The 22,608-nt window shown below is 38.7% G+C and overlaps 1 protein-coding gene across 3 annotated transcripts in view; it reads right to left on the reverse strand.

Moving 5' to 3' along the window:
• Positions 1 to 22,023, reverse strand: part of LOC6727913 (alpha-mannosidase 2) — a 26,608-nt gene extending 4,585 nt beyond the window's left edge. The window contains exons 1-2 of one of the 3 annotated variants that reach the window (XM_016175387.3): positions 21,649 to 22,023; positions 56 to 564 (exon numbers count right to left, since the gene is read on the reverse strand). In XM_016175387.3, the coding sequence (XP_016034529.1) occupies positions 56 to 469 (414 nt within the window). In that variant the 5' untranslated portion in view covers positions 470 to 564; positions 21,649 to 22,023. Of the gene's footprint in view, positions 1 to 55; positions 565 to 14,213; positions 14,421 to 15,443; positions 15,930 to 21,648 lie in introns of those variants that run through there. The other 2 variants (XM_016175389.3, XM_016175388.3) reach the window with 2 other exon arrangements.
• Between the last annotated feature and the right edge of the window lie 585 nt (positions 22,024 to 22,608).

Consider the following 22,608-nt stretch of genomic DNA (forward strand, 5'->3'; position numbering starts at 1 on the left):
AAGAAATTGATATTATTAATGTGTTGCTTAAGATGACGATAGAGCTTCTTCGTACCTGAAAGTCAAACTTGCTGTGCTCCTCGCTAGCCGTTATGTTTGTATTGCTCTGGATCAGTTCGTAGCACTTGTCGCCCCAATCGCTGTTGGTGTACTGCTCCTCTGATTGCTCCTCCGGCGATACCGATGTTTGCGCCGACTTTGTTTCCGATGATCTCTTTTGATTTGAGGCGATCACAAGGTGCTGCTTCTGTTGGTGGATGATCGAGGACGAACCTCCGCCAACGCTGAAACCAGTTAGGCCATTAAGTGGTGATCCCCGCAACGCCGCCGATGGGGCACCCGTCTCGGAAATGGGCGTCGGATTGGGCTGGCCAATGGAGATGTAGTAGAGGCAGAGCAGGATCGTTACAAACGCCGATAGCAGACCGATGCAGCGCGCCGATCCGCGGCGAAAGAGCTTGAACGACATCCTCGTCAGTGGACTGCGCTTGCTTGTCGCCGGCTGGAATTCACCGGAAAGATCTCGCTGCTGGGCTTCTTCTTTACTTTGACTGTTTTCTACATCTGAAACGGAATAAAGAAATGTAATATAGATAGCCCATGGGAAGAAAATATTATTACATGCCATGATTGTTTAAAAAGACTCCTTTTGTTTACCTGCACTGCATTTAATCCTAAATAACTAGCATTTATGCCGTTTATTCATGCACAAAACGTTAAAAATAGGTAGCTAACCACGCATTTATACCAAGCTGAATCCTGCTTCTGATTTTATTTTCCCCTCACTAATCCTGTCTGGGCTGTCCTTGCCGCAAGAGTGTTTGAATATTTCATACGGAAGAGGGCAGGAAGTTTAGTCGAGAATTTAATTAAACCATAACAAGTGCGAGGAAGGGGAAAAGTGCCTGGGGCCTGGTGTAAGGAATGCATAAATGCTTGTCAGGAATATGTGAAATTCTAGGCAAGGTGCTTGTATGCCTCTTAAATTAAAAACAAATAAATTTGCTATAGAACGGAATAGATAAAGAAATGACAATCCTCTGGCCACGTTCTACTGGCAAATGTCAAAAACATACGAATTTTGAATTGGAGATAAAAAATATGTAGAGATCTATAATCTTCTATGATTCGTGATTAAGTTCAAAGTTCAGCACAGAAACGTCAGCATTTCCGGATTGCCCAAGCACGCAAGTCAAACTAACGAAACGAACTATGCAAACTGCAAACTCAATCAAAAACTCTTCACATGTTCGCAGAACTTTTCGCAATGATGAAATTATTGCATAGTTTGCCACAAACTTTTACCACCATAATGGAGCTATGAACTCCACACAATCCATGGCCAACCTATTGCGGGCAAATAAATTAATGGCCCACAAATGAAAGACAAAAAAGGCATGTTAAACAAGTTAACAATTTCCACAGCTGCACATGCAGGCAAATAAGTTAATGTCCCACAAATGAGAGAAAAGGCATGTTAAACAAGTTAACAATTTCCACAGCTGCACATGATTTATTCACTTTTATTTGCCATTCGCCATAATTTAGGTTTTTATTTCAGTTCGACACGCAGAGAAGAGCATTATCTCCTGTCCACGGAACATTGAATTCAATTTAATTAAAATTTAAAAGCATTTAAGGTCCGCCGAGCACCAGCATCGTTGCATCCATTCAAATGTTCCGCTGGTCCAAAAAGGGGTCCTATGCTAATCAGCGGACATTAACTGATGTTGCCACAAGCCACCACCTGTCACCCAACGGAACCAAACACATCCCCCCACGCACACAACCCTGCTCCAACCGCTCTTATGGTAATTTAAGCGGTTCCCCTGTCCCAAGAGCCCCATTCATTTCCCCCATTCATTTTTGCTCCACAGAGAAATGTGTGGCAAGTGTGCTGCAGAAAAAAAAAGAAAAATAATAAAAGAACAGAGAAACCAAAGCTTAAGCCCTCTAGAAAATGCTCAGGATGGGAGAAATTGTTAAAGATTCTGGTTTGGAGCGTTTTGATATCTCTGCTGATACTCGGAAACTTCTCAGCAGCAACAATTCCCAACAAAGTTTGCCTCAATTATTTCAATTAGTCGAATATTTTCACTTCCTTCCGACCAAGGAGCTAAATAACTTCCTGCCCAAAGGAAACCAAAGATGGCAAGCGTCAACTGCTCCGGGCAGCTTGTCCTTGACCCCCATCAAAACGTTTTCCCAGCACATTTATCCTGCATAAGTGCACAGAAAAAATAGGAGGCCATCTAAACAGCAGCTCCAGCAAAAAAAATGAAATTTAAAAGATAAAAAAGCGTTTAAAATACATCAACGGAAAACGTTGACACAGTTCAACTTTTTAGTTGTTCATATTATAATATAATTTAGTCAACATAAATAATAAGATTTTCTTTTCAGTGTATCTATTTTGGGAAGTACTACGAATTTGCTTCTAGCTGCTGTCATCACGAATTTTGAGAAGAGTTTTCTGGCAAATTTGATTCCATTGCAAATTGCACTTTGTCAACCATTTTGTCAGCTCCGAATGGATGACAACCTTCATCTGGGAGCCGGCACGTCTAGCTCCTTCGGTTTCCTTTGACGTGTTATCCTTTTTTTCCTCTGTGGCTGCTTTCCGTCACTTTTCTCCTTCTGCCCAATATAATTTCGAATTGGAAAATGACTTTGTTTTGCTTCCTTTTGCCTTGGTTCCTTTCCTCTTCTTTTGCTGATTGTGGGCGTTCGAGTTTGTGTGATATGCTAGCCATCCCCATTCAACAGAGGACCCAACTCAAAAAGTCAGCTTTGCTGATATCCTAGTTCCTTTTCGTCCTTGCCCTTTGCTCTGCTGTTTTCTTTTTTCCCCCGAAGGAGCTTAATTTCGTTTGGAGTTGCAACTTGAGGCGCCCATGTGAATGCTTTCAATGCAAATGGATATATTTGCCACCCTGTTGAGTGGCAAACATCAAGGGTATGTGTGTGGGTAGTTCGGTTTAATGGCTCACATGAATTATTTGTTTATTTTATTTTTAGGCGTTTAAATTTTATTAATAGGCGTGTTTATATTTAACTTAGTTTAGAGTTGTGGCTGAAGTAAATAAATGTTTTACGATCAAGGGGTATCTAATAGTCGTATCCCCCGATGCACATTGTGTCAATGATGTATTGGTTGGTTCGCTTGCCTTTCTTTGTGCTGCTGCCAACCAAATTTGTAGTTTGTGTATGGAAAACTTTTCTGAAAGCCCTACGAATCAATTGTAAACTTTGCTGTTAGCTATTTTCCTCTTTTTATAGGTGCAGGTCGAACTTTTGTATCGCTGTTATTCAATTTCATAATACTTTTCCAATCGAATTTTAGTTTACAAACTTTTGCTACAATTGAAAAGGGAAACAAATTAGTCGCTTTCTGCTATTATTTATGTTGGAACATAATCACGATCACGACACCTTTTAAATTGCAAAAAAAAAAAATAGTCATTTCCTTTTAATTAAAAGTTTCTGGCAAAAAGTTAATTGAAAGTCACTGCAATCACCTAAGAAGGCCGAAAAAGAAGGCCAAGAAAGAGGACAGAAGGCAGAACTGTGAACGTAAATTCAGTTCAAAAATGGTAAACGTTGGAGGGCCAAAAAACAACAAGAGCAAAAACAATTGTAATATCCCAAATAAGAAGACTTTACTCGTTGAGTTTTTGTAAGAAACTGTTTTTATTTGGAAATATCTTCGGTTTAAATAGGTGACATGAGAATCGCATCTTAAAGTAAATGGCCTACGCAGAGGCCTAAGTAAATAGTCCCCGCCTTATCGAGGTCCCACGCTCGGGCACATCTGCCTATCTTGAGCGGCGAGGACCTTATCTGTGGTCTCCCACTAAGGGACTATTTTAGGAGGCGGGGAACGATCTCAAGTGACTGACTCATGTGGTGTGCACATGTTTTTGAGCAATGCACCCATGTCGCCTTAGATAACAAAATCCTAAATATAATTTATCGCTCTCGATTCATTTACATAAGATATGAACGGAGCCCAAAATTGTAAGTCTTTAAATATATTCGTGTTCATGTGTGAACATTCTGCCAAAGGGCCAGCAAAGCTGAGATGTACATTAGTATATTAGTTGCATTTATAACAGTAGTGGACTGTATTTATTTGATATATGTTCATTTATTTTGCAACTAAGATTTCAATGGGCCTAGTTTTTCTGGCTTTTAATTTTATTGGATTACAATTATGGTTTATATTATTTTTAATTCAACAATTTGTACTCAATTAACTTATTTTAAACATTTTGCTTTTTCTATGTAGAAGTACATTTTCTATTAAACAACGATATAGTGGACTGTATATTTTTATTTGTTATATTATTTTATTGTTTATTTACTATTGATATTTATAGTACTGGCAACGGACCTGCAAAGGTTATTGCTTGCATTCTTTGTTGCACAGCACATTTCCGTATGAAATATATTATTAATACTATCATTAGTATTAAAGCAATAATTAATCCAGCATGTCCGGAAATATGATGGAAATGTAAATCTTTCAATTTTTGATGGTTCTCTTTCATAAATTTAATTTCATTATTCAATCGTTCAAATTCCTCAGTATGATTTAATATTGATAGTTTCAGCGGATCCCAAATAATCTTCGGCACTTCACTAACTTCTCCTATATAAGGTGTTGATAATAATTCTTCACTTTCGGACTGAATGTTATGGTGGGCAACTAGAATTTTATCGTCGGTTCTTGCCGTACAATATGGCGCAATGCTTAAAACTCCTTGCTGAGGCAAATCAAACAATTCAATTTGAGAGCCAGTACATTGCAGACGGACTTTTGAATTCGCAGGAACCTTAAACAACCAACTACTTTTCTTTTCTAACTCTACCCAGTAACTTTTAGAGTCGACTACTGTTTTATAGATGCAGTTCGCCGCTTTATCTGGCTTTAGAGGCTGAATCTCACATGCATTATCATTCGCTGAATTCCAGGGCCAACTTCCTTTGCATATTCTCTTATTTAATTGCCATTTCTGACATTGATTTAATGTGGCTTCCGTCATTATGTGATAGGAATCTATCTCAAAATTATAAATTAAATATTCGGACGTTGTATGCACCATTATTATCCGATCTTCATTTCGAATTGGCACCGGAATAAGCCTGAACAATTTGGATGGATGCCTGCTAAACAGAGGCACTTTTGCACTAATGATCAATTTATCGTCGATGAATAAACCCCTGGCTGTTAACAGTGTATACACCTCCTTAAGTTCCGTACCTGACCGTTTTCCTGGAATTACTAGGTTCTCCGAAAGACTCTGCTGAATTTTGGCAATTTTCCTCCAACTCTTAGAACCCCATCCTTGTCCAAAAATGGATTCAATGACAATATTTTATTATTTGTCTTGATTTCCTTTTTGATTTTAAGGCACTTTATCTCTTGCCTAAACTGGTATTCTTGTTGTTTCTTAATAACAACTGTTTCCGCTATTCTTATCTCCTTTACTGAAATAATTGATGAATAGGCTTTATTTCTTGTTTTCATCTGCACGAATCTATTTATGTATGCTATTATACGTATAAGTTTTTCTATACTGGAATACCTTTCTATTAATTCGTAAATAGGATCATCTATTTTGTCATTTAATACCGTATTTATTAAGACAGGTTCTTCTACAGACTGCTGCCGAGGCCAAAGTTCTTTTGGGTCTGCTAGCCATTTCGGACCTTTCCACCAAAAATCACAGTTGATCAACTGGTTAGAATCCACTCCCCTGGATGCTAAATCTGCTGGATTATCCTCTGACTTAACATGATTCCATTCAGTATTTTTTAATTTCCGAATGTCATCCGTTCTTCTTTTTATAAATTTGATCTTACTTTGACCACTGTTAATCCATGCTAAGGTAATCGTGGAATCACTCCAAGCATAGATCTCCATTATATTGTCAATTGATCCTTTTAGTCTTTGGATTAATTCACTAAGCAGGTGAGCTGCACACAGCTCGAGTTTGGGAATTGTCTTCCTATTTTTTATAGGGTTGACTCTACTTTTGCTAGCTATTATATTAACATGAGGTCCTACTTTAGCATAGACTACTGCAGCATATGCTTTTTCGGAGGCGTCCGCAAATCCGTGAATCTGAATGACTGAAGAACTGTTTGAATTAATCCACCTTGGGATTCGAATATTCTCTAACAATAATAAATTTTCTTTATATTTTTCCCAATAATTTTTATCTTCTATGGATAATTCCTGATCCCATTCACTTTTATTTATCCAAAGTTTTTGAATAAAAAGTTTTCCTGAAACCGTGACTGGTGCCAACCATCCTAACGGATCAAATATTTTTGCTAGCGTTGATAACACAACGCGCTTATTTATATTTTTTGATTCATCATTACAATTTACGCTGAACTTAAATAAATCATTTTGAGGTTCCCATTTTAGTCCTAAAGTTTTAACACATTCATTTTCGATAATATTGAGAACCTTATTGTCCCCTGTGTCCTCCACAGTGGTTAATATTTTGGAATTGTTGGAAATCCATTTCCTTAAGTTGAATCCAACTTTCTGCAATTCATGGAGAATTAATGTTATTAATTTATTAGCTTCTTCTACCGAATCAGCTCCAGTCATTAGGTCATCCATATAGAAATCATTCCTAATTATTGCACTAATAACTTGGTTTTTACATTTATCTGCAATATCTACCAGAACCCTGGTAGCCAAATATGGTGCAGATGCAGTTCCGTAAGTGACTGTGGTTAATTTATATGTTTTAATTTTTTCTTTTGGAGAATTTCTCCATAAAATATATTGATATTTTTGATCATTATTATCTATCTTAATTTGTCGGTACATCTTTTCAATGTCTGCCGAAACAACAAATTCCCATTTTCTCCATTTAATAATAATGTCAAAAATATCTTTTTGAACTCGTGGCCCAACCCACATTATGTCGTTCAAACTTTTGTTATTCGTAGTTTTTGCTGAAGCATCAAAAACTACTCTCAATTTGGTCGTAAGGCTTGAATCTCTAATCACTGCCTGGTGCGGTAAAAAATATTTGCCTTCATCACTCACTTCAATCATGTGTCCTAAATCCATGTATTCATTCATGAATTTAGTGTAGTCAACCTTAAGTTTTTCATTTCTTTTTAGTTTTTTCTCCAGATTCATGTAACGAGCTATCGCTTGTTTCTTTGAATCTCCTAAGGTGACATCCTCCTTGAATGGAATTGACACAATGTATCGCCCATCTGAATCTTTTTTTGTCGTTTTGATAAATTTATTTTCACAGATTTCAGACTCGATATCATCTTTTTCTTCTTCTTCCACTTCCCAGTAGCGATCTAACTCTTTTATTTCTATTGTTGTGGCTACAATGGTTTCTTTTCCTTTGGATTTTTTACATCCAGAAACTATCCACCCGAAATCAGTTTTTTGCCCAAGGAGACCGTCTATTTTTATAACTCCATTTTGCAGAATGTGAGTATATACGTCTGCTCCAATGATTAGATCAATGCGACCCGGTTTATTAAAATCGGGGTCGGCTAATTTAAAGTTCTTCCATTTTTTCTGATCAACATTAATCGTGTTGACTGGAAGTGCCTTCATAAGTTTTGGGAGAATAATTGCTTCAATTTCTAAATTTTTCGGAGAATTTCTTATCGAAATAACCGCTTTGTGCTTGGAGATGCACGTTCCTGTGGAAGATACTCCACTTATTTCAGTATGAGACCGAAATTTTTTCAATTTTAGAATCTGTGCAGACTCTTCTGAAATAATTGTGCTTTGAGAGCCACTATCAATCAATGCTCTTAATTGTTCAAAGCCTCCATACCTCGACTTTACTTGAATCAAGGCCGTGGCCAACAAGGCTTGACCTGTTGTTCTACACGTATTCACTTTTTCTGGATTATGACCTGCAAAGTGAAGTAACGTGTGGTGAGGTTTACGACAAGTCGAACAAAGCTGCTCGCTTATACATTTTTTACCAAACGGATGCCTCAGACATCTTAGGCAAATCCCATTTTTTCTTACCCAGTCAGACCGTTCTGCTGGATTCATTATTTTAAATTTATGGCATTGAATTAAATAATGCCCTGGTAGTTTGCAATATGCACAATTGTCACTATAATTTTTATTCTTGTTATTATTAATCATTTTCTTTACAGGTTTTACTTCCTGTGAGAATGATGATATAGAATTGAGCCTTTGCTCTAAAAAGTCCATGACATCAGAAAGTGCCTGTATTTCTTTTGTCTTTTTAACATGGCTTTCATATAAATTGAGTGATTCTTTATTGAATTTCCGAAGAATTATGTGAGCGAAAATTGCATCCACATCTTCTGGTAATTGTGCCTTTAATTTTATAATATAAATTGACTCGTTAATCGTGTCAATAAATGTCTTTATTTGCTTATTGGATTCTAAATTTAAATTTGGCATATCCATAAGCCTATTCATATGATCTGAGAATATGTTTCTTTTATTCTCATATCGCTTGGTCAAAAACTCCCAAGTGGCTTCATAATTTTCTCCAGAGCCGAGCAGTAAATGAGTAACCACATTTCTGGCTTCTCCTTTTAATGCTGACTTTAGATAATTAAATTTGAGAGAAGGACTGAGATCCTCTCTCACATGTATGAGCTCTGTAAAGAGTTCATTAAAAAGATCCCATTCTTTGGAATCACCAAAGAAAGTGGGAATCTGTATTTTAGGCAGGGTTGGTAACTCCTCCGCCTTAACAACCGTCGACATTTCAGCTTTATTTATTGTGCCACTGAGTCGACTATTAATGGCTGTAAGAATATTTTGTTTGTCAAATTCAAGTTCGCTAATTTCTTCTTCGAATAGCGAGCTCTCAAAATGACTATTCACCTGTTCAATCAGGTTATCTATTTTATGCCATAAAAATTCAATTTTATTTTTCCTTATTTTAAGGAAATCTGGACTACTGTCTATTAGTTTAGACGTATCTTCTAGATATACTCGAAATTGGCCAACATTATTTCGAAATGCCTGCTCTACTTTTAAAGCGTTGTTTTGTGCTATACCCTCTTTTTCAGGGTGACCACACATTTCAAGGTTTAATGTAGGGGGAGGGTTTGATTTAGGGACAGTGTTTGATTTAGGGAAAGTGTTTTCTACCGACTCGCCCTTAATTTTTTCATTTTTATTTTTAATTTTTTCTAACACCATCATTATTAAATCATACTGCTTCGCGTTAAAATATTCATGATCGACAACGCCGATCTTTAACAAATTGCTATGATTAGCAATGAAACATTTTTGAAGCTCATTTAATTTTAGAATTTCTACATCTGTTAATGTTGGTTTTACTTCCAACTTTCTAATTTCCAAAATAATTTCGGACTGCTTCTTAAGGAATTGAATAGTCTTTTCTGACATCATTTTGAAAATTTTTTGTAATTTCTTAATATATATAGTACGTGTATATGTATTTTATATGTATTTATATATATATGTGTGTTTGGATAAACAGAAAATTCTTGTTTTGACTTAGCTGATGTCGTTGTTGTTGCTGCTGCTGTTGCTGCTGTTGTTGCTGCTGTTGCTACTGCTGTTGCTGCTTCTGCTGCTGCTGTTGTTGCTGCTTCTGCTGCTGGTAGAGGCTCCTTTGAATTTGACTTCCTTCTCTTCTTTAAGGCTCCGTCGATGTTTAAAGATGATTTTTTTTTTTTTTTATTTGGCACGTTTTATTATTTTTGTAGTCCAGTCAGATTTTTTGTTTTTTAGCCATTTATTTCGGCATTTATGCTCTTTTGGCATATACACTGCACTCTATTTATGAGCTGATTTAATGCTATTAGAGCATTTATAAGGCACTGTTTTCAGGCACTTTTTATTTAATTTATGCTCTTATGGCATATACACTGCACTCTATTTATGAGCTGATTTAATGCTATTAGAGCATTTATAAGGCACTGTTTTCAGGCACTTTTTAATTTCACAATTGCTGATGTATGGCCTCAAGCACGCCTTACCACAATTTATAATGGTACACAAAGCAACCTTTAGCTATAGACTATAAGGTGCTTGTTTTAAAACATAAAAGATTCTTTTGTATCTTTTTGCTTTTTATATTTATACTCTGTTCCTTACCTTTGGTAGGGGGAAACAAGAGTCACTTATTTTTGCTACCTTTAGCTGTAAGATGCTTAAAGGAGCTGGCCTTTCTCTGAGTTCCTTACCTTTGGTAGGGGGAAACTGCAGAGTCGATTAAAGGCTCGATTGACCAAATGTAAAATCCCAAATAAGAAGACTTTACTCGTTGAGTTTTTGTAAGAAACTGCTTTTATTTGGAAATATCTTCGGTTTAAATAGGTGACATGAGAATCGCATCTTAAAGTAAATGGCCTACGCAGAGGCCTAAGTAAATAGTCCCCGCCTTATCGAGGTCCCACGCTCGGGCACATCTGCCTATCTTGAGCGGCGAGGACCTTATCTGTGGTCTCCCACTAAGGGACTATTTTAGGAGGCGGGGAACGATCTCAAGTGACTGACTCATGTAGTGTGCACTTAAATTACATGTTTTTGAGCAATGCACCCATGTCGCCTTAGATAACAAAATCCTAAATATAATTTATCGCTCTCGATTCATTTACATAAGATATGAACGGAGCCCAAAATTGTAAGTCTTTAAATATATTCGTGTTCATGTGTGAACAACAATAGTTTGCATAAATGGCACGGAAATTGCAGCTGCAGCTGAAGGCAAAAGGAAAAGCGGGCCTCAACAAACTGAAACGGTTAAAAAACTGTTTTCTTAGCGGCAAACGCAAAAAGTTCCCCCAAAAAATAGCAAAGAAAAAACGTAAAGTGGAAAACGATTCGAAGTCCATAAGCATATAGAAATGAATAGTAACCAAGTTACATGGTCGCTTTATATTAGAGCATAAAAACAGCTCAGTAGTTAATAGTTGCTTAAATAGGCTTTTGCAAACCTTTATCTTTATCTCAACTTAAGTTCTGCATTTATAAAGTCGATAAGAACACTCAAACGTAGTTGAAAACTTAACCAAAGTATACTCATGCAAATTTCAACTCTGACTTTGGACTTTAGTAGTGGCAGCTGGGGTTCCCTTTGCTCCCCTTTTCACGATGTCAGAGGAATGGGCAATGAGAGCCATGCCATAGGGGCAAGGAGTTTAGCAAGGTCCCCAGAACTTTACAAAGAGTTCATGCTTTTTTAATTAAAGAAACTAACGTTGCACCAAAGCGACCGAAGGGGCGCAGATGGGCGTGGAGGGGTGAACAACCAGTTATGGCAATTTTCCGGAGCAGATGAGCATGAGTAATGCGCCGGTTAAGCCGCCAGTAGAGCGTGTGGGCTTGGCATGTGCCCACCATACATATAATCATATGAGACTCAAAAGAAACAAGCCAAAAAATAAAAAAAATAACTTAAGACCAGCCGGGCCAAGTTGGGCCAAACGATAGCAGGTCATTAGCATAGTCAGCGAAGCAAAAACCAAAATCAGGCCTACAAATGATGAGTAGCTTGGGGTGGGGGCGACATATGGAGGGTAATTGCCAGAGGAAGTTGTCAAGATCTGGCTTAAGATTACTGCAATCAAGATTGTTCCACTTTTCATTTCGCATTCTATAATTGCATTTTAACCATCAAAAGATGCATAGCAGTAAATTATGGGTCCACTTTGAAAATTAAGGAGATTTTCCGAACTTTACTTAGATTATAATAGCACACACTTAGTTGAACAGTAGTTTATGGAAAGCAATTAGCTTTTATTATGGGTAATTATATATAAGTAAGGTGCTACAACTATCAATTACTTTTATACTTATAAATAATGTTGGGCTTAGAGACTTTTTCCTAATTTTCAACATAATTTAATTTTATACTTTTTTTTAATTTGTACCTGCCACGAGGTCTAAAAATATTACTCTTCTGTTGGAAACCTCATTAAAACCTACCCGTTGTGTTCTTCTCAAGACTTATGCTTTTCTATTTTATGTTCCACACAACACATAAAACAAAGTCGCTCCCCACATATCGCACCTTTTGTGACTCACCCACAATTGAGTAAATGGAACCAAAATAAAAAACATTAGAAAAAACCTCTCCCGCTGCTGAAGGGCCCCCTGTTAATGGCAAGCCAACGAAGCGAACGAGGAAATTTGGGGGGTTGGGGATACGGAGGAGCATGGATGTATGGACATACATATGTAGCCATGGACTGGATGCCGTTAGACAAGCAGAACTTTGGAGCTAGCCCGTCGAATTCACAGTTACTCACTTATGCAGCGATGCCATACGTGACATATGGACAAAGGTACATAAAAAAAAAAACAAAAACATTACAGTCTGTGCCCATAAACTTGGCCAAAAGCACGACCAGTCCGAACCATAGAGGGATTGCCTGGCTTGGTGGGTGGGAGCAACCAGCGGGAGTAGCGCCAATGTTGATTAAATGTCAACAGGAAAAAACAATATACGAGCGGAGCTCTATATGCGATACTAACCAACATCCATATCGATGGGTTTCCACGTTGGATGCCCACAGGAATTGGAACCCATCAATGGTGTGGAGAAAGTCGCTCCTCGATCGCTACGGTTTATGGTTGATTTCCTCTAGCGGTTTCGGTTATTAAGCAATCAAAACTCATTTGCTAATATCTGCAATTGATTGGGACCAAAGTGGCCCACAAAGAGAGAGATAAACAGAAAGCTCTTCCGTTCCGGCCACTTGAACACTAATCAAATAGACCACGGTACATTTTGCCAATTAGGTGAGTCCAATTGATTTGCCACTAATTAATGAAATCGCTATGCAAGCCGTGTGGATTGCGCCAATCGGATAAGTGCCATAAAATATAATTTAACCCTAAATACGAAGCTAAAACTACTGAAATTAGCCTTCTTTTTTATGATTATGATGCGTTTAAACTTTAAATGCACATTCATAGGTACTTTCTTTGTCCATTTCAACAATTTATGATTCCATTTGTTGGGGGTTCCCCTATTAGTTTATTGATATGGCTCGGGGACTAAGATCCTAACTCCAAAAGCTATAAAATGCTTTAGATGCTGACTAAGCACAAGTCGCCTCATAAAATGTGCGTCTTTTTTTTTTCCACCCGGAACGTGAGACTTTTTACATTGTGCGGATGGTTTTGAGTTGGTCTGGGTCTGGTTTTTGCATTGTTTGGCGAAAAGTACGCAGAGGAAAATGAAATGAAAATTAATTCTTGTTTTTGTTTTCCATATTTTTCACGCGAGACCAAGACAAAAGGAAAATGGTTAGCAGTGCGAACAATAACAACGTTTATGGCTTTGATTATGAAATTTTCCGTTTCAATTTCATGGAGCTAAACGGTGGGAAAAGACTCACTCCCCTAGATTGTGATTGTGTATATAAGGCAGGTTTACAGTTACACCGATCGCTTCCATATAAGTAGAAATGACTTGGATCCTCATATGGTGGGAACTTTGAGTGAATTGGAACTGGAATCGCTCCAGCGGTTTGACACCATTCGCTCGCCAAAGATTCCAGATACTGGACTGATGTGAAGTGGGTCTATTGTCTCCTTTCTGTTTACCCAACGAAATAAAAGTTCTGACTCACTGTTGGTTTAAAGTGTTAACTAATTGCGAGCTTGAAGGTAATGAGGCCTACAAAGCGGATTTCCTTTAAATTTCAAAGAATTTCTTAGGAAGTTTAAGAGCCACAGACCGTTTTAAACCACAAGTTTTGGTATAAAACTGCATGTTCTTTATAAGCCTTTGCTCTCTTAATTGTTATATATTTCCACATCATTGATGATGATAAGAATTTAAGCTTATGTAGGCAAAAAATGTGCTCATTATAACATAAATAAATAATTTAAATTAAACGATGTCTATGGCTACTACAAATTCGCAATCGGAAATGCATTTCTGTTTTTCTAATAAACAATTTTCGCTTCGATGTACAACATTTAAGCGTGTATTATTTTTAATTAGCTCACATAAATAACAACATAAATTATGGTTCTGTTTACATCTAGCCTTTTATTTCATAATTGTCAGTGCCAATTAAATGGTGTTTGAATAAATGGCTGCTAGCAATTTGTAAATTGAATTATTAATTGCTAAATGGTTGAGAATAAACTGCTAAAATCTATTGTTTTGTTTGCCAAGTTAAGCTTAGGCACGAATGACATTTTCTGAAAATTCTGTGGCTTCATTTTCACTCACGTATCAATTGTTGCCTTCCGCCAATCGATTTCCAAACGAATTCCATGGCGACTGTTTAGAGAAAACCCAATTTCAATATCCACCGATGATTGGCCAAAGATGACCATTTAAGCCCACAGTGGGTTCTGCACTATTTAGCAAAACGCTAGAACGCCAGCTTATTACTACAGCTGCTTTCGTGCCCGCCAACCAAGTGTAACTGTGGCCCAAACCGTATGACACATGGCCAACAGCGAGCCGTGGCTAACTGGGATAAAACTGCGATAATAATGGAACATCCATCCGGAACATCCAACAGCAACGTGTCCCATACGTTTTGGCCAATTCATGGCGCACTCCCCGCTTTGTTTTTTTTTTCTTCACGCATCATTAGCAGCCGCCTTGTACTAATATGTACTATATATTATATGTATACGCCATGGTTCCAGGCAGATCTCCATGTCGGGCGGATGGAGGATCGAAATCGAATGATTACTTTGTGCGAGTCGGTTTATGCGGTAAAGCGATACGATTGCATGATGACATGACATCGCAATAACCAAAAACCTGCCACCGGAAAATTGACAGCACCGGCACGCCATCCATCCGCCAACGAAAGTGGATAAGGGGAAATTTGAGTATGAACTAATGGAAATAAATAATAACCGCATGGAGTCGCAGTCGAAGTTGGACTTCCATCCGCGACTCTTGTCTTTGTGGGGGGTTGCGTTTGATTCGGCTAATTTTAGTGTCACGAAAGCGGGAAAATACACTTATTGTGGAAATCGATACACCAGCTGTCTTCAGTGACAAGCGGCCGGGAAATTGAAAGGGGAATGATCCCCAACAGCTTGTGGCAGAAACCTGAAACTTATGACATCAACTTCATCTGGAATGATAAAGATACTCATATGCACTACAAAGAAATGCTGATTAAGATGTGTGGCTTTAAATTAGTTTGAAATTTATTGCGAGCTTTGTTCAGAAAAAGAAAAAAGATAGCAAGGAAATCCAAACTGAAATGCTTAGTAACTAGTTTTTTAACAATAAAAATTTACTAGCTCTTAGAAGTTCTATTTAACATTTCCCTCTAATAAGGGATAAAAGCATAAACTATTTAATCTTAGCAGCATGAATCACCTAAGAAATAGAAACCCATTTTACAGTCGCGTCCCAACATTTCTCATTGTTAGACCTTAAAATAAACTGCAATTTACATGTCTATTACATAAACTTACATTACCAACTTACACACGAAACGGGATGGCAAAAAGTCCTTTCGTCCTGGCGCGGAACAAGGACAAAACACATAAATCAGCGCCTGCACACAGACACACACACAACCACACCACCAAACGGACACTCGCAAAACGCTGGGCTAAAAGTTTTTCCTTGTCTCACACAATGCAGCAAGAAAAAGGATGCGGAAAGTTGCCACGTTTTTCTCGCTTAATTTAAATGAATGCACGTCGGATTGAATCCTTTATTGGCTCCGAATGGAATACTCGTAATTAGAGACAAAGCTACAAAGCCATTGTTGACCTTTCACTCTGATTTGCTGTAACAATCGCCCATCCTCCCTCCAGTCTTCCCTCTCAATTTATTTGTATTTTTCCACTCGCGTTGTCCTTGCCGGCGAGTAAAGGATCAAATGGAACAGCTGTCTCTGCAGGAGCCCAGCGACGCACCCACTGCCAGCGACCGAAAGCAACTGAGCCGCGAAACGAGGAGCCTCAGGAATCGTGGCAGGCTCTCCTCTCCGCCGGAACTCGGCTTGTGTTCGGGTCACTTCGGCTCGTTAGCAGCCGGCAATTGCAGCAGCAGCAGCAGCAGCACCAGCCACACGCCCCCCGCCCCCGCCCACGAGTGGAGGTCCCTTCACCAGTGCTGTGCACTTGGACATAAATGTATAATATAATAATAATAACATAATAAAATATAATATCATATATAGTTTATAAAGCAGAATATACTCAATCTGTCCAAGGAAACATTGAATCCATTGTTTTCTCTTTTTTCACATATAGTATGTCAAGAAACTGTTTACACACTGTGTAATAAGTTGAATATTTCACAGTGCGGTAACAGTTTCTTGACATACTGTATGTACATAAATACCATTGTAAAAAATGGTCAAAAATAAAATGCTACAGCTATAAAGTTATTTCTCAAAACTATACATTTGCCGGTTTGATAAGCAAAGGAAAGTTTGATCTGAGGAAACATTTACTATTTGGGGAAACCAAAAAATGTGTTGATTAAGCAAAGTGCTCGTTGATAAGAAAGCAAACTTCAAGTAAACACTATAAACTTTATAAAAAAAAGCTTCTTTTATCTGTATAGTTTTATTTTTTTGATTCCTATAAAGCACAATGCTGAACTATTTTCTTAAGTATTACAAATGAAATATTTTTAGTTAAAGATTTAATATTTTATTTTAGCCATAAGGATCTATTCGGCCAAGTTGTTGCTGGTTCTTTTCTGTTGGCCAGTTTTGGCTTTAGTATTTGCTTTGTCGGCGCCGTCAACATCAGCGCCATGTAGTCCCCCAGCCCCCTCACCTGTAAGGATCCACCAACACCACCAACAACCCCTCCCCCCTGCACCAGGTCAGCCCCCTTGGAGCGCCTTGGAGTGCGAAGGTGTTTGCCAAATCGCCCCTTTTTCTCATCTCGACTTGGAGCAGCAGCTGGAATTACTTTTGTTTTACAACTGGTTGAGGTGGGAAGCATCAACTGGGATTCCCGATGGTTCCTCCTGTTTGTCAAAGGAAGGAATTGCTTTGGGTTGTTGCTTTTTACTCAAGTGTTGACAGCTGTACTTATTAATTATTTCTGTTGCTTCTTGCGATTATTTGAAGAAGAAATCCAGTGATGACTTGTAAGATATAGATGTTTAAGGATCTGAGCTGCTGCATGATTATTTCTATATTGAATTTAATAGATACTAATACTAATATTGTGTTTAGAATGTGAGTTCTCTTCTCTCTTCTCTGCTATCTTTGCCTTTTTAAGGTGTTCCTTTTAACCACTTTCACAGCTCTTTAAAAATTCATTTGTGTGCCGTTCATTTCCACTATCTTTTATGGCATTTCAGTTTGCACATAATATTTTCTTTATTTGTTGTAAAGTTCTTGAACGTTTTTGGCTATTGGCGAACCCATTTCGGTTCCTTTACAGCCACAACGTGGAAATCTTTACTTGGGCATTGGTCTGCGAACTCATTTAAGGTGCCTTTCCCTGTCCAGAATCGAGATCAGGAAATTAAAGAGCACTTCGTTCGCTTAATCCTTACATGTAACGCATAAGAACTATTAAATGATTTAAAAGGCAATACTTATACTAAGAATACTAAGCTCGAGTTATAGAATCTCTACTGGTTTTTTGGTAATTTGCAAGTTGCCGCATGGTGAGCTAATGAATGTCAATAGTTTCAGTTACAAATCTTGGAGCATGGCTTTTGTTTACCCTCTGGAGAGCACTAACCCTCGACGGACTTTCAGCACTTTTTCTCAGCCGACTGCCAGCGAGCAATTAACTTTGAAAAATGCCTGGAAACAAGTGGCAGGAGCGGGAGCAGGATAAAGCCAGGAGGCCAGGTCCCTGATGGCTGATGAGTGATGGAGGATGGGTGGATGGATGAAGTGGGAAGAAGTGAGGAGAGTGCAGCTCGAGTGGCTGACTTGGCTGGCAGCTTCAAGTGGCGAATAAGCTCTCCTAAACGGGACAAGACAAAGGAGCCCGACCAGAACACTGAAGAATGCTCCTCCAAATAATCCCAGTAACTTCCAGCCATTTTAGTTGGGAAAAAAAAATGGGGGGTGTTGTGGGGCGGAAGGTCGTTGTTTATCGATTGCCAAGTAAAAGCAGCCATAAAAGGCAACACCAAGACCATGGAATGGCGAACAAAACAGAGACGGGAAAGAGAGCAATCGAGAATTGGCACAGGCCCTTGAAAAAGTTGTTGTCTTCACTGCTCAGTCCTCTGTTTGTTGTTTTGCTCTTTGTTGCTGAGTATAAGCCCACGCAAATGAGACGACGCCGACGAAGATGGGCCACAAAGGCGATGATGATAATTATGATGACGGCCACGGAGCAAGTGCAAGTGAAGGCATTAGCAGGATGGGCACGACACATGGGGCGGGACCAGGGTTCTGGAATTAAGATCAAAGTCTGGCAGGCACTATAGATCATCTTTTACCTACCAAAAAGCTGCATGATGGCTGTATTTACAACAGATAACTTATTTTACAGCGTTATCTGCAAGAAGTTTCTATGGTTTAATGGCCTAATTTAAGTTTATGTATCCCAAAAAAGTATAAAGAACTATTTTCTAAGAGTTTCCTTTCGAAAGGACCATCAAAATTGATTTATTTATCAATTAATATGCTTAGCAATAACATGGAATAGCCTCATATGATTGAAGTTGAAATCAAAGGACAAATTTTCTGGGAATCTGTGATCCTTAAATACCAAGCATCTCTGCTGATAAATGATTCGTTTTAATTCATACAGATTAAACTGCCGACAGCCGTCTGCAAACTTTTAATTCGCTGTGTATATTGATAACTTTGTTGCAGCACCTCTGCATAAAAGTTTAATTCTGAATGGATCAGAACATCTGCTTGGTGAACCAAACGAACCCCTTTATTGTGTCCCCCCATCTCCTGGTCATTCCCTTTTGCATTTACGGCCTGCCAAATGGCCATCTGGCATCCGTTGGCCGAGCGATTGAGGGCAGAGATTCGGACTCGGAGGATGAGTAGGCCCTCTGCTGGTTTCGAGCGGAAAGAAGTGGCCGGGCGAAAGGCGGAACGTTGTCAAGCATCGAAAATCCGGACCAGACTGCGGGGCCTGACTCATTGAACCCACAAGATGAATACAAAGATGCCAAATCAACTCGAACGAGTTTCTGCGGCCTGCAGTGGTGGCCATGGTGGTGATGGTGGCTCCTTTCCCCCAACTTGTCCACTTGGTTTTGCAGTGTTCGGTTTTCGGGTCAATTGCATCCTACCGGCTTGTTGGCAGCAGCACTCGAAGCCAAAGCGACATTTGAGTTTTGCACTCGGCCTAAACGTGCAACAACGACGTAGAAGGCTCCTCCAATGGAAGCCCCATTCCGGCCAAGTGCGTGCAACGTTTGTTAAATTGCCAGTTGCCGGCGAGAGTGCTGTGTCGTTTTCCCGTTTCAAGACCCCAATCCTCCCGTTCGCCGCATAGCGCCCCAATGGCCCCCAACGACGGTTGACAAAACCAGACTTCAGTGGCAGCAACAATAACATTAACAACCGCAACATTTGTAATGGAAATTCCTGCATTGAAATCTCGTTTTATTTCGTTTAGCCACCGTTTCGGTTTGTTTTGGATCATACACTTCAAACGTCGGGTATAACAAATATGTACATTCCTTCAGCGAAAGATTTACGATTTAATAATAAATTACTCATTCGGATGGTGTAGAAATGGAACGCATGTGCAGTTGTAGTTTCGAACCGGTTTCAAAATGCTAAACTAGTTTGTTATGCAATCTAGTTGATTCTATAAAAATCTAAAATGATTCTTATACATTTTTGCTGCACGTAATCTAGGTTCTCTGACTTTAAGTGCAAAATAATTAAATAGTTAGTTTTCTAAGTTAGATATTGAATTATCTATAAGTCACAACTTGGGAAAACTCTGCAAGAGTATTCAAAGTTTCAAAACACCCCAGAACCCGGCTCTTCTTCCGGACTTTTTGTTGGTTTAATTTTTTGTGGTTGGTATTTGATTTCCTTTTTTTTTGTGCCAGCTGTTGAGTGCAAGTGCCACTGGCTTTGTTGCTACTATTGCTGTTTTTGTCGGGTTTTGTGCTGCTTTTGTTGGTGCAGTAACTGTTGCGGTTCCGTCAACGTCATCATCATCATCATCATCCCCGGTCGTCTAGAGCACCCTGGGGAAGTCAATGAACCTGCCTGCCAGGCCTCTAATATTCAGGCCCACACCAAATCCTTGCAGCTCCATGGGCAACCTGGCCACTTGACCGCCGACGACGAAATCGGGCTCACAATTTTGGGTCATTACATTTGATGATCGATCGATTGTTATGATTATGGGAGAATTTTTGCCCACTGCAGCTATTGCCTGCCAGTGAAATGGGATGCCCATGCAAATGAGGCGAGTGATTCGGTATAAAATACGAGCTAATGTCCAAAAGTTGCAAATTAGCAAAAACAATCTAAGGTGAATAGAGAGAGAGAGTCAACATGAGCACCTGGGTTCTGGAATTCCACTTTTATGTTGCTGCCAGAGTCAGATTCTAATCGAAAAGTTAGTGTGGATAACTAAATTCGACGCGACACGCAAAGAAATAAAATCTCACCCAAAACGGATTTACTACCTGTCCGCAAAAAGTAATGTTTTTTCCTAAGAATTAACTAAGGCCATTAAAGTGGAGAGAAGAATAAATTGCAATCAGAGTACGAATTCAAAAGCGGAAAATAGTTACTTTTGTGATCTTCTAATCTATTGTTATTGCTCTTAGAACAAATGCTAATAATATTATCATAGATTAAGCAACTCACTATAATATTTATCATTTTGCAGCCGCAACAAATGATAACTTAATCAAAGCCTGAAAACTACTACTAAGTGCTCATGTTTATTCAAAAAATGAACACGAATCTAACAAATTAAAGTAAAAGTAAACTGGGCTAAGTAAATTGAATTGGCTTCTAATTACCACAAAGCTGTTGTAGAAATAACAGGCGTGCGAAAATCCAATAGTGGAGACAAACAGCAAACAGGGGACCCCAAATATCCAGAAGATGGTAGAAGAAGGGGGGCTCGAAAGTGGGGAGAGTAAGAGCAGGATGGCAAGCGGCCGTTGGGCGAGAAAAAGTGAAACGGACGCCGCGCAACAATGAAAAAATCAATTTAAATTGAATTATACAATGCCAGCCACTCGGCGAGCACAAATAAAAGCGAATTGCATGGCACAACAAAAAGCAGAAATGAAACCAAAACGAGATGCCTAAACGGGTTTAAAGATATGGAGGTATGTTATAATATGGTATATGGTAAAAGATGAAACGATTCTCAATGAATGGGAATCGAGCTGGGCTAAATAAAGATGAGCTGCATAAATTAAAGACAAGACAAGACGCCTGTCCATTATTCCCCTCCCCTGGCGCCTGCTAGTTTGTAGCACTTTGTCTGCTCCGATTCCTGCGCTGGTTTTATTTATAACCCAATCGCATTGCGAATCGAGTGCAGAATCGGTCTAGACGGATAACTTAATTGGGATCCCCGAGCCCAGAAAAACACCCAATTTCCTTTGTTCCGAGACTGAGAAATCCGGTTTTCTTCATCCTTTTTTTTTTTTTGTTGGTTTTTTGGACAGGGTAAACAGACGCTTTTTGGAGGGTGGTTTCTATATTGATTGCGGCCAGTGCCGCAACTCAGCGCTTTCGATTTCTCACCTTTTGTGGAACTCGGCTTATGTTTATAACTTTACGGTTTCCATCAAACTCCCACGCACACATACATGCCAACGCCAAACAGTTACAATTTTGCCGTAATCCTTGACACACACACACACATGCACGTGCACTTTACACCCGCGCAAAAACAATTACAGTCGTCGGCCAACAACGGGACATATGATATGTGCTTTATTGGTTTAATTTATGTGCTGACTCTAAGCTTAATTATTGATTATCTTGAGGATTATCGCGAATCAATAAAATGCCGCAATGCGTCCGAGCGGCAATGTTGTTAGGACTAAAAACAATCAAGAATCATCCGCCCGCAACCGTACGATTTGAAAATTTATCGACGACTGGCCGTTGGTTTTAGTCATATGTGTACACTTTAGTACATTTTTGCCTCTGTCGTTTTGCGGTATTTTTCTGCAGCCACACTAGAGCGCCAATGCGGCCAAAAAGGGAAACTTTGATTGCATTTTTTAATAAAATTTTTATAATCTTAGGGCTTATTTAATCAATAATAAATGATCGCTGGGCTATAACTAGCTTCGTGCAAGTTTATTTTGTGTTTAAAAGCAAACATTTGCTATTGTGTGGTAACTACTTTGTAAACTTGAGTAAAATGTGTGTAATTCTTGTCGAATTGAACTAAAGCAACGCCTTTTAATAAATATAATAAGGCCTCAAACAATTTTATGAACAGTTCCACCAAGATCATTTTGAACATAAATCATTGAAATTCATAAATTTGGCGCCCCATAATGCTTAACTCGCGACTTTTATTTCTTTCACTAACATTCATTCGATAATACTCGATAAATTTCTGCTTTCCTCAAATTTGAGACACATTAAGGAAATCCTTTGATTCGAAAATTCCTTCCAATTCTCGTAATAAAAGAAACAGTATAAATCAGTAATAAACACAGAATTATTTAGAAAGTCCCAGTAAATTCG

This window comes from Drosophila simulans, chromosome 3R (genome assembly GCF_016746395.2).
Source record: "Drosophila simulans strain w501 chromosome 3R, Prin_Dsim_3.1, whole genome shotgun sequence".
Classification (NCBI taxonomy): Eukaryota; Metazoa; Arthropoda; class Insecta; order Diptera; family Drosophilidae; genus Drosophila; species Drosophila simulans.